The sequence below is a fragment of the Haliotis rubra genome, unplaced genomic scaffold (assembly GCF_003918875.1).
Source record: "Haliotis rubra isolate DU_JTF1 unplaced genomic scaffold, ASM391887v1 Scf67, whole genome shotgun sequence".
Lineage (NCBI taxonomy): Eukaryota > Metazoa > Mollusca > Gastropoda > Lepetellida > Haliotidae > Haliotis > Haliotis rubra.
Genome location: NW_025767379.1, coordinates 303,583 through 321,255, shown reverse-complemented (window position 1 = coordinate 321,255; position 17,673 = coordinate 303,583). Strand labels below are relative to the sequence as shown.

The 17,673-nt window shown below is 42.2% G+C and overlaps 1 protein-coding gene across 2 annotated transcripts in view; it reads right to left on the bottom strand.

Moving 5' to 3' along the window:
* LOC124257726 overlaps window positions 1-17,427 on the bottom strand; it is a 30,141-nt gene extending 12,714 nt beyond the window's left edge. Inside the window, exon 1 of one of the 2 annotated variants that reach the window (XM_046691859.1) lies at window positions 17,043-17,427. In XM_046691859.1, coding sequence (XP_046547815.1) covers window positions 17,043-17,157 — 115 coding nt within the window. In that variant the 5' untranslated portion in view covers window positions 17,158-17,427. Of the gene's footprint in view, window positions 1-8,530; window positions 9,040-17,042 lie in introns of those variants that run through there. The other variant, XM_046691860.1, reaches the window with a different exon arrangement.
* Between the last annotated feature and the right edge of the window lie 246 nt (window positions 17,428-17,673).

Genomic DNA, 17,673 nt, shown 5'->3' with positions numbered 1-17,673 from the left:
CGTTCTTAAACATCTCTGTAAATCTTCAGCCCCATGATATCCCATCCTCGTCGCCAAATGTTAGGTTCGTTAATTATTACCATTGATTGTTCCATACACAAATCACACAACATGTCGACTGGGTGACGACTGCGACAAGACTGCCGCCCTTTATTCCCTGACCCGTACATTGCACGTGCAGCATGCGATAATGTTTGTGACGACTAATCATATAATAGCGTCAGGCTGCGGTAGTCTGATGACCTACAATTTTTAATGCAATTATTTTAACAGTTATAACAGATACTAAATCTTTCACGAGTTTAATAAAATGGTATTTCACGGAAGCGAGTTTAGTATTCTGTTTATTACTCTCAACATAATAGACCGCCTCCGTGGTGTAGTGTTTAGAGCGTCCGCCCGGAGAGCAGAAGGTCGCGGGTTCGATCCCCGACAGCGTCATACCAAAAGACGTTAAAATATTCATGCTTCACTGCGACATGGTATCTCAGTGGGCTAGCACTATAAAACCAGCTTCAGTCTGGGCTAGTACAAGCAGCCGCACGTACATTATACACACGCATGCACGTCGTCATATGAGCGAAATATTCTCAAGTACGACGTTAAACCGAATTTCACCTCACCTAACCTCACCTCTCCAACATAAATTGATAGAAACTGCCTATTAACAGTGTGATGACATTCAGCTTTCCGCGAGTCAAGCAAGTTCTGCTACGTCACAATGCTTCCGGTTCCCATGAGATTGCGCAGTGCGATCGAGCGTCAGTGCGCCATGTTGCTTTCGAGCGGTAGGTCACGTTGAGAACTTGTGACGGTAGAAGTTAGGAAACAGTTTTGTACCTACGAGGTAGATGCTGTCTGTCTGTTTCTCTAACTAGATGTAACTTCAGGCCTACGTGTAGGCTTTTTTTTGTGTATTTTATACGTGAACTGCTGGATAATTTGTCAGTTTTACGTCACGCCGAAGACCCGGGTTGGTTTTACTTTGTCGAGGACAAGGTCACCTTGAGTTCACGTGCAGTAGATATAGCCGTTTTTAAAAGAGACCCGTGCTATCCGAGTTCTGGGATATATACTCACATGGATATATACTCACATGGATATTTGAACTCAGTTGTAAACTGAACTGTCGTGGAGTTTATACGATTTTACTTAGTGTGGGAATAGACGTTTTATTCCTCGAGAGAGGAACGATTGATTATGGCAGATCGAAGTGGCAAGAAGTCCACCTCAGGTGATTCGCGGAAAGGTGTTTCTGCGTCAGACAAGTGTATATCTACTAACACAGGTGCTACAAGCACCGATTCAGTTTCACCTGCATCACTAAACCCCGGAAACTCGACAAGGCTCCGAGTTCTAATAATAGCACAGTAGTAGTGACAGACACGCCACGAGGCGGTAAATTACAGGTGAGTCTCGTTTAATTTTCTAAGTCTAATACCATTGTGACAGAGGTATTAGCATTGTGACGTCATAACTGTAAACCATTATGACGTCATACGTCTAGCGGTATTACACAAGTGTAATAATTACGTAAAAATATTACACTGCAGTATTCGGGAGAGTAATAAATTTATATACACTTCTGGGAATGAGTATTATGGACAGACCGTCTTCAGTTGCTAAAGGAACTGGGTAATGCGCATGTCTCAAATAAAACTGTATTTACATCTGGGCCCTTGTCTGTGCACTGGCGCACTGTGTGAGTGAGCGCCACTTTCGGTCCCGCCGTTACGTAACCCATGAGCTAATGTTGAGAAGAATCATTATCAAGACAAGAAGAGAAGAATCATTATCAAGACAAGAAGAGAAGAATCGAATTTGAAATTAGAACCAACGGTCATCCCTGGACGCAACTCCAGAGCTGATCACAACATTAAAACCTGGGTCACAATCGTTAATTATGAAGAAGGTAATTTGGATTCAGCCAGTGGAAGTAAAATATGCATCCAGGTTTAAAAAGCACTGTCAAAGAATGGTGCTATGCAATTAGAACCTCGAGAACGCAGAGGAAAATGTTTAACAAACTCATAGTTACTTATCAATACATATGAACACACTCAGCCAAGTCAAGTCAAGTCAAGTTTATTGTATTCAAGACCTCCGGCCCATATACAAGGAGTTGCATAAATATACATAATTACAGTACATAATACAATGGCAATTATAATGGTTATTGCTTAGATAACCTATCATTTCTTAAGACAACAGCATGTTTTACAAATAGAGAAAGGTTACGGATAACAGTTTCATTTCTGGAAGTGAGAATCGAGACAAAGGCTAACGTTGGATATTTTGATAGATAATTACTTAAAATATATATTCTTCTAAGATCATCATAACATGGACATACAAATTTAAAATGAATTTCATCTTCAATAGATGAAGTGCATAATGGACAAATTCTCATATTTCTTTCTATAGACAATCTTCTTCCTTTATTAATACTTAAATCTAATAAACCTAGTCGGAGCTGAACAAATGTGCCACTGATATTTCTTGATGTCAATACAGATAAATATATTTCTGGTTGGATAAGGCTCTTAAAGGACCTATATAGATCATACCTTGAACTATTTTCGAGAGTCGAATGCCATTCTTGATGGAACATATTAACTGACTGTTCTCGGAAACGTTTAAGAAACAGAGTTACATTACCCACTGTCTGATTTAACCATGCAAATCCAAAGCCATGAGAAAATAAAAGATTTCTAATATGTGAAGCCCGTACCAACAACGTCTTCCGTGGATAATGGGATTCACCGCAATGAAATCATGTAGATGGTATCACTCAAAAAGAACAAACAAGTTTGAATCGCCTAACATGTGTCATTAAGACAAGATCAGAAAAGAGATAATTGAATATCTGGCTTTTACCAAGATATCCAAATCACCAGAGAAAGCCTTGTCCAAAAGCTGGCTAATTTACTTGTAGACACAAATGTCGTGTCTAATTATTAGGACATGATAGACACACTGGATCGATACGGTAGAGTATATGGCACGACATGTTCTCAAGGGAGCTCTGGTTGTGCTTAATCTATGCATACGAACGAATTATTTGGATTGTTGAAAGGCTGTGCTAGGAATAACAATGGAGGGTGTGGTGATAGATCCTTTTACCTGGCATACACTCCCGAACAGACAGCATAATTATTCCTGTTAATTTGGAAGGCTGCAGTTTTAACGTTTGCCAGAAAAAAATCACCTCAATCACATCATGTCAGGATGTAATGGAGCATAATAGAACATCGTTTGTCAGTTGAGTCCTGTTTTGTCATATCATTGTGGGAAGTGGGTTTATGTGTTCACATGGCTAGACTGTAACGAAAAAACGTAAGAAAAATATGTGTTTTCCGACAGACCCTAATCTCAGACCCGAAACCACTTCGCTCGTTTTGTCAACACGCACCATTCCGGTATTTTGGGAGTTTGAATCTAATATCGAATCTAATATCGAACATTTGCTGTGCTTCAGCACAAATAAACCATTATGTTAATTTAAAAACAGCGTTTATACAAATTCCTGGGTTTTTGTTGTTCGTTTAAATAAAGAAATATATCAGTTATGGCATGGGAGCCAGTACAACAACCTTAGCGTTAAGTCCGTCGTAAGACATGTTAAGGTATGGGAGTTACGGTCACATGAGCGCTGAGGCCACTCCCAAGTTTGTACAACGGCACCCTGGTGTTTCAGCTAAAGTCCTTACGCTTAAAACAGAAGCATATAATTGCAATCTAGCATTACGCAGCGTCAGGTTTAAATCGTATAGATAATAATGTATGAAGATATTTAAGTGAATCACTGCATTAAATGCCTTTTATTGCACAAGATAGAAACAAAAGCCCAGACATTAAATGTATTGTTCCCATCCACATCCAGTGATAAACAGAAGTACAAATATATTATTAAGAAGGTACTTGATATATTTGATGTATTTGATATATTTGATGTATTGATGTATAGATTACTATAGTATTGTTTTATTTGTTCTGGCTGCTAAGTTAAAATATAAACTCACCACAGATTGAAAAAGTGAACGATTATAGATATTTTTAACCTTCTGTCCGACGTTTACTTTAATCTACATCCAAAGGTGTAATTAAAACTGAAACTGAAAAATCATTACTTTTATACTATACAGAAAGTTCCAAATTGGTCAAATGTTTTGGGTTTTTTTTTTACGAAAGGTCAAGAATCAAACCATTGCTGTATCAAGTACAACATCTCTCACACACACACGTCATATACACATTGCAGCCAAAGCGTAATTAGTGTGGTAGATCATGATCAGTAATGTGTGAGTATTTACAGTATAGCTGCTAATATTAATTATAGGCGCAATGACACAATGTATGAATAATTGTTATTGTACGGTGTTACCCAATTAGAGAGCATACTTATCACATAAGTAGATTCTAAACAACACAAGGTTGATCGTTAAATGTCACATGGCGGTGCACATACATTGGAGAGTTGTGATGCATATTATGGAATGTCATCTCGAACGTCACAGAATTGTCTTTCTTATGTACTGACAACAAAGAAAAACAAATAATAATAATAATCGTGCACGTGATATTTTGTTCTATATTTTCCCTTAGATCCGGTTTAGAACTGATCTTCGTCAACCCATGCTTGTCGTAAGAGGGCTTGGTAGTAAGACTGCAGGTGACTTGATATCACCAAGAGTGCCCATTCGTCACCACTCGCCCCTTTCCGTAACCTTGTACCATAGATATACAGTTAGAAGTTGAGTTGAGTTTTACGCCGCACTCAGCAATATTCAAGCTATATGGCGGCGGACAGTTAGAAGTACTCAGTGTATAAAGATGTACAGGTAGGGCTTCCCTGGTCTTAAAATATGGAGGTAGAGCCAGAGCTGGTTTGTGAACAACAGGGCGGGCGGAAGGGTTTATTCTATAAAATTTTAAATCGGCCACAAGTCGTATTTCGAGAATGCATTGGCTACAATGGTCCACCTGAACGCAGTGCCGTTCATTCTAATGAATAGGGAAGGCAACCTAATTTTGTGAAATATACTGCTGTCATTTGGAATCATTGTATCGACCATCTGCAAATCTGGAAACAGATTAACTGTGTAAGTAAGCCGGTGTGATCGCTCACCGATCCCGTGAAAGGCAAGCCACGTCGCAGTGATCGCTCACCGATCCCGTGAAAGGCAAGCCACGTCGCAGTGATCGCTCACCGATCCCGTGAAAGGCAAGCCACGTCGCAGTTATCGCTCACCGATCCCGTGAAAGGCAAGCCACGTCGCAGTGATCGCTCACCGATCCGTGAAAGGCAAGTTACGTCGCAGTGATCGCTCACCGATCCCGTGAAAGGCAAGCCACGTCGCAGTGATCGCTCACCGATCCGTGAAGAGTCGCAGTGATCGCTCACCGATCCCGTGAAGGCAATCGCTCACGATCCCGCGGTGATCGGATCCCGTGAAGGCAAACCACGTCGCAGTGATCGCTCACCGATCCCGTGAAAGGCAAGCCACGTCGCAGTGATCGCTCACCGATCCCGTGAAAGGCAAGCCACGTCGCAGTGATCGCTCACCGATCCCGTGAAAGGCAAGCCACGTCGCAGTGATCGCTCACCGATCCCGTGAAAGGCAAGCCACGTCGCAGTGATCGCTCACCGATCCCGTGAAAGGCAAGCCACGTCGCAGTGATCGCTCACCGATCCCGTGAAAGGCAAGCCACGTCGCAGTGATCGCTCAGTGATCGCTCACCGATCCCGTGAAAGGCAAGCCACGTCGCAGTGATCGCTCACCGATCCCGTGAAAGGCAAGCCACGTCGCAGTGATCGCTCACCGATCCCGTGAAAGGCAACGTGGCAGTGATCGCTCACCGATCCCGTGAAAGGCAAGCCACGTCGCAGTGATCTCAGTGATCGCTCACCGATCCCGTGAAAGGCAAGCCACGTCGCAGTGATCGCTCAGTGATCGCTCACCGATCCCGTCAAGCCGATCCTCACCGTGAAAGGCAAGCCACGTCGCAGTGGTCGCTCACCGATCACGTGAAAGGCAAAGCCACGTCGCAGTGATCGCTGAGTGATCGCTCACCGATCCCGTGAAAGGCAAGCCACGTCGCAGTGATCGCTCACCGATCCCGTGAAAGGCAAGCCACGTCGCAGTGATCGCTCACCGATCCCGTGAAGTCGCAGTGATGGCTCACCGATCCCGTGAAAGGCAAGCAGTGATCGCTCACCGATCCTGTGAAAGGCATGCCACGTCGCAGTGATCGCTCACCGATCCCCGAGTGATCGCTCACCGATCCCGTGAAAAGCAAGCCACGTCGCAGTGCGCTCAGTGATCGCTCACCGATCCCGTGAAAGGCGAGCCACGTCCCAGAATATGGACGTCTGCTGCTTCAGATGACTTTCGGGATTTTCACCCCTGTCCTAAACTCAATTTATTTTTCTCTCCGACATTGCGTGTCGGGAATGCAGGTCAAGCTTACATTAGAGTCAGTCGTGGGATGTGCGGTTCCTACTGTGGAGATGAAGAGTTTAACGGGAATATCGATTTGTCTGTCAGATGCTGCTACAGTTGGTCGCCATCTCCAGCTGGATTATCATCAGACCACTTTGATGTCGTGTGAAGTCAATACCTTAACCATTATCTTTCTTCAGAATAGCAGGAGTGAGTGAGTGAGTTTAGTTTTTAGCAATATTCCAGCAACATCATTACTGAAAGAACCATGTAAGATTTAGTGGCTGCTTCTGTAACTGAACAGATTTATGAAAACCAGGTAATTAAAACAGAGCCAGAGTGAGTAAGTGTGGCTTTACGCCGCTTTTAGCAATATTCCTTCAATATCACGACGGGGGACACCAGAAATGGGCTTCACACATTGTACCCATGTGGGGAATCGAACCCGGGCCTCCGTCGTGACGAGCGAACGCTTTAACCACTAGGCTACCTCACCGCCCCGCTTGTTTACGCAGCTCCAGCAATGGTGATATGGTGATCGAGTGATGGAGTCTGGCCTACTGATCCATGTAGTCTCCCCTTAAATGATCACAGATTGCTTGGGACCTGTATTCTCACCCGGATCTTCACTGGCTTCAGAATAATGGTGATAATTTCAAGAGCATCACTATGACCATACCTCCGTCTATTAGAGACTTGCTTGTATTAGAGGTCGTTACTGTGATCGTTTGCGCCTCCAACCAACCTACGTCTACCATTGTCTAGCTATCTTGGCTTACGTTCCCCCACAGTGATAAGCCCATTTCTGGTGCATCCCGCCGATGTTGTTGCTGGAATATTGCTAATTGCGGCGTAAAACCAAACTCAGTCAGTCAGTATTAGAGACTTGCTTGTATTAGAGGTCGTTACTCCGATCGTTTGCGCCTCCAACCAATACACCATTGTCCATCTATCTGGTCAGTTTCACAGTCCCTGATCCACATTATTTCCCCAACTGCCTAGCCCTCCTTGCAATGCTAAAGCCCTAAATGAAGCGAGTCTAGATTTCCCCAGGTTCTCCCTGAATGTCCCATCTGACTGGGCTCCTTCTCAATTTAAATGGTTTAAAAATAATATACATCCTGTATATTCAGAGACTAAGCGTTAGTCTACTACTGCGGTCAACTATCCCTATTACTACAGTCAACGTGTAGTCAACAGTCTACATGAGTAGATAAATATTGTAATGACAACACAAGTTGTGAAATGTCAATTGCATTTTTCATTGCAATAGTTTTCTGTCGGTTGTTTGCTGTTTGTTTATTTGTTGTTAAACTCCGTACATTACACTAGCTCTCACTAACGCCTTTAAGTTGTATGCTTCACTATTGACTCACACACCTCGAGAATGCCGATCAAATAACTCGTGTAATTAGATTTTTATATATGTGTAATTAACTGTTATTTTGAATGTAATGAGAGGCCGGACTGATAACCACAACACTTCAATCTATATATGATTCATGGATTGTGGAAGCTCGCCAGTTGCCTGCATTAAACCTCGCTAACAGATGGCATTTGATACCGCAGACATCGGTGTGCGAAGTGTTGAATAATTATCATCTGTATTGAATTCTTAAATAAAATCCTGTATATTATATTCATGAATAGAATTAATTCTAAGAGAGAGAGAGAACATTTCACAATAGAAGAGAGAGGAGCAAGAGACAGAGAGAGAGAGAGATGAGAGAGATCAAGAGAGGAGAAGAGAGAGAGAGAGAGAGACAATAAAGAGAGAGAGACACAGAGAGATCGAGAGAGAGAGAGAGAGAGAGAGAGAGAGAGAGAGAGAGAGAGAGAGAGAGAGAGAAAGAGAGAGAGAGAGAGAGAGAGAGAGAGAGAGAGAGAGAGAGAGAGAGAGAGAGAGAGAGAGAGAGAGAGAGAGAGAGAGAGAATAATCTTTTGGGGGGTCATTTACATAATGGCATGGGACATCTTTAGTTGAAATAAGTTGGTGTGATTATTTAGTCAACTCTTCATATACGAATGTCACTGATCCTCCCGATGACCACTGAAGCTGGGGTATATCAGATATGTAAGCCACTTACCGTTGTCCCCGTTTATAATTCCGAGAATATCCAAGTACGCCACTGTCAAGTTAGCGTTCCAAGTGGACGAGTTCCCTCTCATGATACCGACTCTCCTACTGTATGAGCACAGATGTATACATGTATCTCTCCCCCACACTCGGTCACCCGCCAGTATCACACCCAGACATCGATACTGTCATTGATAGTCTACCATTGATACGAACACTCCAGACAGCGCACCACAACAACCTGTTTGGCTGAAAATCCCGTAGATCACACTGACTGCGCGCTGTAGAGAAGCTTGGGTGGTTCAGAAGATCTGTCGTCTTTCTCTACCGCAACGTTTCCCAGCCTATCAACTTACCGATTCTTTCCAAGCAAACGTTCTGTTGAGTCAATTACCTCGTTTGCATGCCGGATTGATTTTCCTAGTATTATAAGCTGGGGGATAACTGCAAGTGTAAGGCCAGTGGAAAGAAACAATTAGCAGTTACAGATGTATGTGGTGGCGGAAGTTGCCGAGCCATTGCTAGTTTTGTCAGCGAGTCTGTGGAAACTTCCAGTCTCGACTGGGGAGGGGGCGGGCGCGCTGGTGGAACCCCCGGCTGTGATAAAGACTGCCACTTACAGGACTGGCAATCATGGCACTGATCAATGGGTCTGTTACTATGAGAAGTGACAGCTTATACACCATTGTTACTTCGTCTTGTATTCTACTATGGAAATAGTGCGATGTTGCCACATGGATACCAGCTTGTTACAATATGCTTCTGTTATCGGATGGCACGGGTGGCCCAGTAGCAGCGATACCGCGTTAGACAGATAGGGTTGTGTTCGAATGCCTTATTACTCTGATTATATATCGAGGTTTGATTATATACCTGCGGCACACATTTGTGGTGGTTTCAGCAAACTTTAAACGTCTTAGACCACGTCATCTTTCCTACCACAAGATGACACGGGGTGATATAACTGACATACAGTTACCGTTAAACCAAACCCACTCACTCACTCTGTCAAAGCTGTCATATTTGCTGTGATTCGTCTACGAGCCGCTGCTTCTATGCAGCTGCCATGTGTACTAAACCGTCAATTACTTCTGTTTCTATTTGAACTGCTGCGATTATTTCTGATGAACCTGGGGCGGTGGGGTAGCCTAGTGGTTAAAGCGTCCGCTCCTCACACTGAAGACCCGGATTCCATTCCCCACATGCGTATTATGCGTGAAGCCAATTTCCTGTGCCCCCGCCGTGATGTTGCTGGAATATTGCTAAAAGCGGCATAAAACCATACTGACTAGTGTTGGGAATTGGTGTAAATCCTCATAATTGATGATTGGTTCATTACAACCGTTCAATCATCGAAATTAATTGGTTGGCGTCATTTATCAAATTTTCCTGGTTATGTTTGTTAATGCACAAAAAAATGTAAAGAAAAACATGTAGTTCTCTCGTTTTTCCCGCAAATTGCACAAAATGCATTTGCAAATTTCACATCTTTAAAGGATGACTAGTGTGTTAGGAACATACATTTCCTAGAGTTGTTAAGATAAACTTAATCATTACTTGGAACGAGCTTGTAGTGCTTATGCAATGTCGGGACAAATCAACCTTTGAAAAATATTGTTATTGCAAACAAGTGGTCCAAAATTGTTTGTGTTCGATTATGAGAAAACATGATCGATTGCTTGGTCGTTTTGTCATTGCGACCAATCTTCGATTATTTCAATTAATCGGACCACCACTAATACTCACTCACTCTGATAAACCTACTCTGTCTGCCGACGCTCTATTAACAACGATGCAGCTGTTTCCCTGTAGTAATACCTATGATGCTACTCCACTGTAACGCGACTGACGGGTTCTGGTGGTCTGACTCGCTGACTTGGTCGACACGTGTCGTATCCCTATTGAGTAGATCGATGCTCATGCTGTTGATCACTGGATTGTCTGGTCCAGACACACCGCCACCATATAGCTGGAATATTGCCGAGTGCGTCGTTAAACAAGAAACAAACAAGCAAACGTGAAACATGTATTGCCATTGCGTCTGTTCTTCGTCTATAGATGTACGTCGTATATCTTCCTTTTGCTCCTCGTGGATGCGTTCTGTATTGGTGGACGAGAGTGCCCGTAGATCTATATAGTCAGACTCAGTAACACGTGTGATTACATATCACTGTCCCCCGAGGATGCTGATCGTGGCTCAAAACATAAATCCCTGGTTTGCATTTTTGTGGGTTCGGAATTAATAAAACCCCATTTAGAGAAGCACTGGGTCCGATTACACATACAACTTCTCCTGGTCGTTCACTTCGCTGCAATGGTGGGAAGCACGAGAAAACAAACAATCTGTGCTTGCATTCAGAATGTCGTTATGGATTTCCATGTAGAGGAGCATAAATATCATAAGCTCCTTGTGTAAATACTGCTTTCCTTACCACAATTCGTATATAATGATATGATTCTATTATCTCGAACATAAACTCCAATTTTAACCGAAAATATCCGGTGCAAGGGCAATAACTCAGGATATTCGTGCGTCGTCTGCCTGTTGACAAGATGTCCTGGTCATTTGGGGTATATGCTGTGACACCCACCCCGGAGCCTGTATCCATGGGATATATAGATTCTCATACGATACGACATCAAACAGTTTAAAGTGAGCGGCGAAAGTGCCATTGTAGATCAGAGTGATGTTGACAAGTTTAAGTCCCTCCTCCCGACTTTGATTGATGGATATGCGCCTGAAGATGACTTTAGCTGCGATGAGACTGGTTTGTTTTTCCGTGCTATACTGGATAAGACCCTATCAAAGAAATGTGATTCAGCCAAAGGTGGTAAAGTCTGTTAACTGTCCTTCTCAGGTTGAAAAGGGAAAAGTTCTCTGAACCGGAACACCCTCTATACCGGCATTTGATATTGCCGGTCCCAACGTATGCCGGTTTGGAGGGCTTCCACTGTAAATCAATATGGACCAGTCGACACACATATATCATATTGTAAACAAATAATATATTAAAGGGCGACAAAAGCTCAACTATGGGGCGGAGCCCAGTAAACCGTTTTACATCGTTTACTTGAAATATATTATCCCCAAACTTGCTTGAACGACGCCACCGTGAACTCATCCCTATGTGCTCTGCAGTCCGTTACAAAATAGTGTAGATACACGTGTTCGGAAACACACACAAAGACAATTCAACTGGTCAGATGCAAATACAAGGGAACAGTAATTGTGAACCACAATTCAAGACCTTGATTTCTCTTTGTGAATGTGTGCTTGTGATTTTAAATACGCTTCAAATGATAGATATTTGTGTCATCGCATTTGACATTCTAATTCATCACGTGAAGCAAATCACATCAGCGAGATGACACCGGATCCACACTGGCGTTTAGCACTCACTATGTGGCTTAGACTAACGATTGATGTTCCCATGACGTTCTTCAGGAAATGTCTCCAGAAACAGCCACGGCTGTCCATTAAGGCTGGAGAGAATCTGTTCTCGTCGGTAAACACAAGACCATCGGGCGACCCCACCAGTGACTGCTCTTGCTAGTGTCCCGATATGATAGCAGTCGTAGAGCGCATGGTGGCTGAGCATATATTAGATTTCTAATATTCTGGACAATTACTTGCTCCCAGGTGAACTGGTGCAGGTTAACAGGTGGTTCATGTGCTGTTTCGGCTTCATTTGTTAAAGCCTGGGTTCTGATTTAACCGATCCCGGACTTGCAATGACGTGGGCAGATCTTTAACATTTCAAACTGAAAAGGCATTCTACAATTCATTAACATCCCTATAGAAAAAAAATGTAGTGACTTAAAAATTCAGATTTGGTGTCTGCCGGTTCCAAAGACTTCAAATCACAAACTGAGACACCTTGAACATACTGGCTACCTCTTGTTCAGTTGAACAAGTTTGGAACATGCCAATAGCCCTTTCAACAGCGTCCATCACGTTGTAGACGATGTATTCGAAATCTGATTAAAAAGTTCCATTAAAGCAATACTCTATGGCTAATGTTACTGCGATAATGGCATTCAACAATACTACTGACCTTTAAGTGTCAGACTTAAGAAGGTCTGGGTGAATAATAATCTTTATTTGCACTGAAAAGGCCACAGGCCCATAGCACATAAAGTTATGTTACATTTGAGATGAATTTAGATCGGGTAATCATAGCATAGTAAATGAACATTGAAATAATTTGTAGAAGAACTGGATTTTTATTACTTAACAATGAGGAGAATTTTATCACATTTGGATGAACATAGTAATATCTTTTAATATATTTTGTTCGCAACCGGTCATAAAATGGACATATTAGGAGACAATTTTCGTTTTTTCTCTAACGTTCCACCCTGGACATTTCCGGCCGTTTTCATACCGGGTACACCCAAAATGACACGATGTGCTTGAGAATTAATATGAATAAATAGAAATATAAAGTTTGTTTTCATGATAATTCAGCTGTTGCCAGCACGTGAAGTTGAATTCCACTGAAACTACTCAACCAAACTCTCGTCCGGTTTCAGTTGACTTTTAAGCTTTCCCAGTAACGGAATTCTGCAGTAATGATTAGTGGGTTTGGGTCTTGCTTCTGACGCAAACAAGTTTCCTACCATCGTGACCGAAATATTTAGACTGATATTGTAAACACATAAAATGCAAATCTTCTTCATCTAACAACATGTGAAAACATTTGGAAATTGATCCTTGGCCTTTCGAGTTTCGACAACCCTCTACAATCTGTCCCGTCTACTGAAGATGACGGGTTTGAAAGATCAATATTGGGTCTGTAAACGACAGGGTGACGCATACGTGTGACAAGAGTAGGACACGGGCAATCCATCAGAAACAAACACTCAATCCTGACAAACGCGACCTTTTCGTACTATTACGCTGCATACCCTTTTTTCGTTAAAAAATCTGTTTTGCATTCGGTAAATTCCAAAGAGGATTGAATACTGAACTAAAACCCAAACTGGAACAATTTAAAATTGGTTGGGGCCATAAAAAGTATCATTGTTTACATGAACGTCCTTGAACTGTTTACCTCGGATATAAATACAAAACGGTTCTAGTTCTATTAGTCAACTTCTTTATCGCAATGAGTGCGACGTTTCGGTGTAGGTACTAACACCGTTATCAAGCAAGTTTTCCTTCAAGGTTCACATACAAAGGGCGGTTAGATCGTAAATCAAATCTCATTATGCAAAGAAAACACAATGAACCTTTCATTCTGCTATAAAGTCCAGTAGTTAGAGTGCCTACCCGGACATCTAGAGGGAAGGTCCGTGATTCGAACATACCGAAACACGTTACACTATTGTACTTGGGGAGAAAACAAGGAATGGCTGTGTCTCACTGTGTCTGAGGTGTATCTTGCAGCTTGGTATCTCAGTGCCCTGGCTCTATACAACCGGCAGTAGTAGTACAAGCACACAGACACACAAACAAAAACACCTTGAAGAAAGAAAGAAAGAAAGAAAGAATGAATGAATGAATGAAACCCTATTTCAATCCAGCTATTAACACCTGCACAAGTAGTCACCAGCTAGCCAGCCACAGCAGGTGACACACATACTTCATTCAAACAGGTTCCCACGACTCTTCCTTGTTGAGACAGGGGTTACAACGAGGGCAGTGTTTGACAATCTGGAAACTTTCATTGTTGCTTCTCTAATGACATACATAAATCTAACATGTCCAACTGTCGGTGCAACGACTGCAGAGTTAAGAATGTCCCACATATTACGAACATCAGTGGGAGTGTTTCTGTTTTTCAGACCTCTATGTTCACCACGTTTCTCAACACTATCCCAGAGCCAACTCCCATACAAAACTGACATAATAACTTGTTTCGTGTTTAGTTCGTGCACTGGGCAGGGACAGCATGTGAAGCTTTTCTGCATCTTATTATTGGTTGTAAATACTTCGTAATTGCTGATAGTTGAGCACTGTCAAGTGTTTTAAAAAACCCTCGAAATTTCAAAATTATTTTTGTTATTGAAAGTATGGGTTGTTAACACACCTTCTTTCAAAACTATTTCCACGATAAGCCTGCTTCAGCTACAGCATGTTGTGGCATCAATTGAAAGATGGTACATGAAATATTCATTGGAAGCTATTGTATTAAAGTTTCATTATTTCAAAACTAGGTAAAAGAATAATGAAACATAAAATTCATAATGTACCACCAGTTAATGTAATAGATCAAATCAGTTTGTGAAACTATAATGAATTCGTTATTAACTGTGTATGTTCAGACTGTTGGCTGCCCTGTATGTTGAACCTTAGGTTATGATAGGCTGATAACAGAACAACGTTACTGATACACGGTTTGTGATGGGAGTTTGATGACAGATTAATACATCACTGACAAATGATGCGTTGATGTACATATATCTTCGGTAATACATACTGAAAAAACACACTTGTGTTTACTGGACATCTAGTCGTCAAATTTTGTGTTGTATCAGGGCTCTTATTCTCGAAACGTTCGTAGCCCTAAGAATTCTTGATCGTAGCCAATGTGTTAAGAATAGGCTTAAGAAGTTCGTAGGGCTACGAACGTTTCGAGAATAGCTATCCAGATATCGGCCACGTCGGTTTATAAACGGCTTGGTGTAAATTGAGGTCATAACAGCTGTAAAAGTCTTATCAACGGACCACTCAAATCAGTGATGACACCAGGTGTCCGCGGATAGGGAAAACATGTCCTGCCCTTTCAGTAGCACCCGCCATTCACATTCGTTAAACAACTGTGATCAAGTGACGGATACGCCAGAAAATCTATTTGTTATACTGAATTACGGCTATACCGTGTAGAGATTCCGCTGAATTCAAGTAACGGGAAACGTTTTGGAGATTCAGACTTGATGTGTCGGACCAAGCAATTCCTTCGTGGTTGACTCAATATAACTAATGGCTTCTGAGCGTATTATGAAACTAGGAGACATCTGTCCACCACCAGAAACATCAACCCAGTTGAAGTACACATTACACGTCAGAGAGAAAGATTATCAAGTTTTGTCTATCCTCAGAAACAGATTCGATTTCCTGTAAATCAAGTTTCATGTTAATTTTGCACTTCACTTTCTTCTTTAAAGTTCTTTCAGATTTTTTCAAAGTTGTCTCCAGGATTTTGACTGTATAAACACATATGACAACGGATAATCAACTCCCTCATTTTTTGTGTGTGAGTGAGTGGGTGAGTTCAGTTTTACGCCGCTTTGAACAATATTCCAGCTATATCACGACGGGGGACACCAGAAATGGGCTTCACACATTGTACCCAAGTGGGAAATCGAACCCGGGTCTTCGGCGTGACGAGCGAACGCTTTAACCACTAGGTTACCCCACCGCCCAATTTTTTGTGTCCTTGTTATTTTCACATTGTTGAAAGCGATTGCAAAAAGCATCGCTAATCGATCAGTGTTGTGTCGTAACTACATCTGCCTACAGACCCAGCGACCTGACAGGAGTTTGTACACAGGACACCACACCTCTAGTCTGAAGACACGGGCGACTATACCTGGATATAGGCTGTATCTGCCCGGCACAACAAACCTGATTCCCCTTATGCAATGAAACAGTAATTACTTGAAACGCTTCATTAAATGTCAAAAGCTCTTACGGACATACCTAATTAAACTGTCAGCTTCCAACCTAAAATCAATGGAAAGGATTAAGTCAAGTAATTAAATTCTGGGAATAACTTCCATTACAAAAGGGCTGGTGTTGATTATGCACGAAGACGATGTGCATTGGCAGACAGTGGAGCACCGCGAATTCACGCATCGCTAAGTATGGATCTAGTCCAGATAGGGGAGATGGATAAAACGGGAGGGAGGAGGGACTTTAGTAATATGTCTTCGTCCTTGTCGTTTTTGTTGTCCTGTCAGGGGAGGTTGATCATCGATCAGCTTTCCTGAATAATAACAGCGATATTTGCTTGTTTGTTGTTTAAAACCGCACTTAGCAATATTCCAGTTATATGGCGGCAGTCTGTAAATAATACAGTCTGGACCAGACAATCATGTGAGCAACACAACTGTTTTTGTAACGCCTTAAATCAAACTGTTTTCGAGGACATATTTCCAGTTACACTACAGTTCGAATGGTGTTGCCCTACAGTAACCGATCTGAAACATGCTTGGTTATTTATGGTTGATAGGGAGTAATCATATCATGCAATAATGCTATTAGTACATAGATTTGCCACAATTTGATAATGTCGCAAGAATCGAATTTCTTGATAGAAGACTATGCCTTTGGCTCTATCTGTCTTGAAGTTCACTCTGAACGGGTGTTACGAGGAAGAACCACATGCGTATGTTGCAAGGTGGAACGCGTCAACTATTCGCATATGATCTGGCATTAAACTTTCATATCATCTTAAATCTGAAGGGTTAACCAACACTTAGGACAATAAGCCACCTACTGCCAAAGCGCTGTGGTAGAACTGGAATATTGTCCGAACGCCGTTAATCTTACTCACCGACCAACCATTCCACCATACCTGTATCACCTGCCGTGCTGCCAACTGCTAGGATGAGATCAAGGAGGCTGGGAGACTGCGGCGTCTTTGATGTGTCCACGTTAACAAGTGAGATAAAAGACGTCATGTTATCCATTACATCATCCAGAGGCACCGAAAGTCACATCTCTCACACATGCAGTGTCAGTTAGTCAGAGGCATGTCGCCAGCATCTTGAATAATAACCGTATATTCCCTGCATCTTTGTACGAGGACGTCTCTGAACTACATGCCGAGAATGATTATACTTGAACTTCCAACACACACAAGTCTTTGAATCCCGTCCGTGCATTAACACAACCAAACCGCGAGTTTTCCGATCAATCTGGTTCATGAGCACTCAGGACAAAGAGTTGCAAACAAAATACAGACGTTTCATGTTATGACTGCAGTGAACCGCTGGTGTTTCTTAACAGTCACGTGATTGCCTGATCAATGCGTCCCTATACTCTACTTCCTTCATCGATGATGCCAATAGGTCATGGTGATGGTTAGGCAACTGTGACGTATTCGACAGATCGAAATCTTGCATTCAAATGGCACATACCGATTTGAAGGTGAAATCTGTCATTGTGAACTTTAGCTACCAGTTTACAATTCTGTTAGGTCCTCT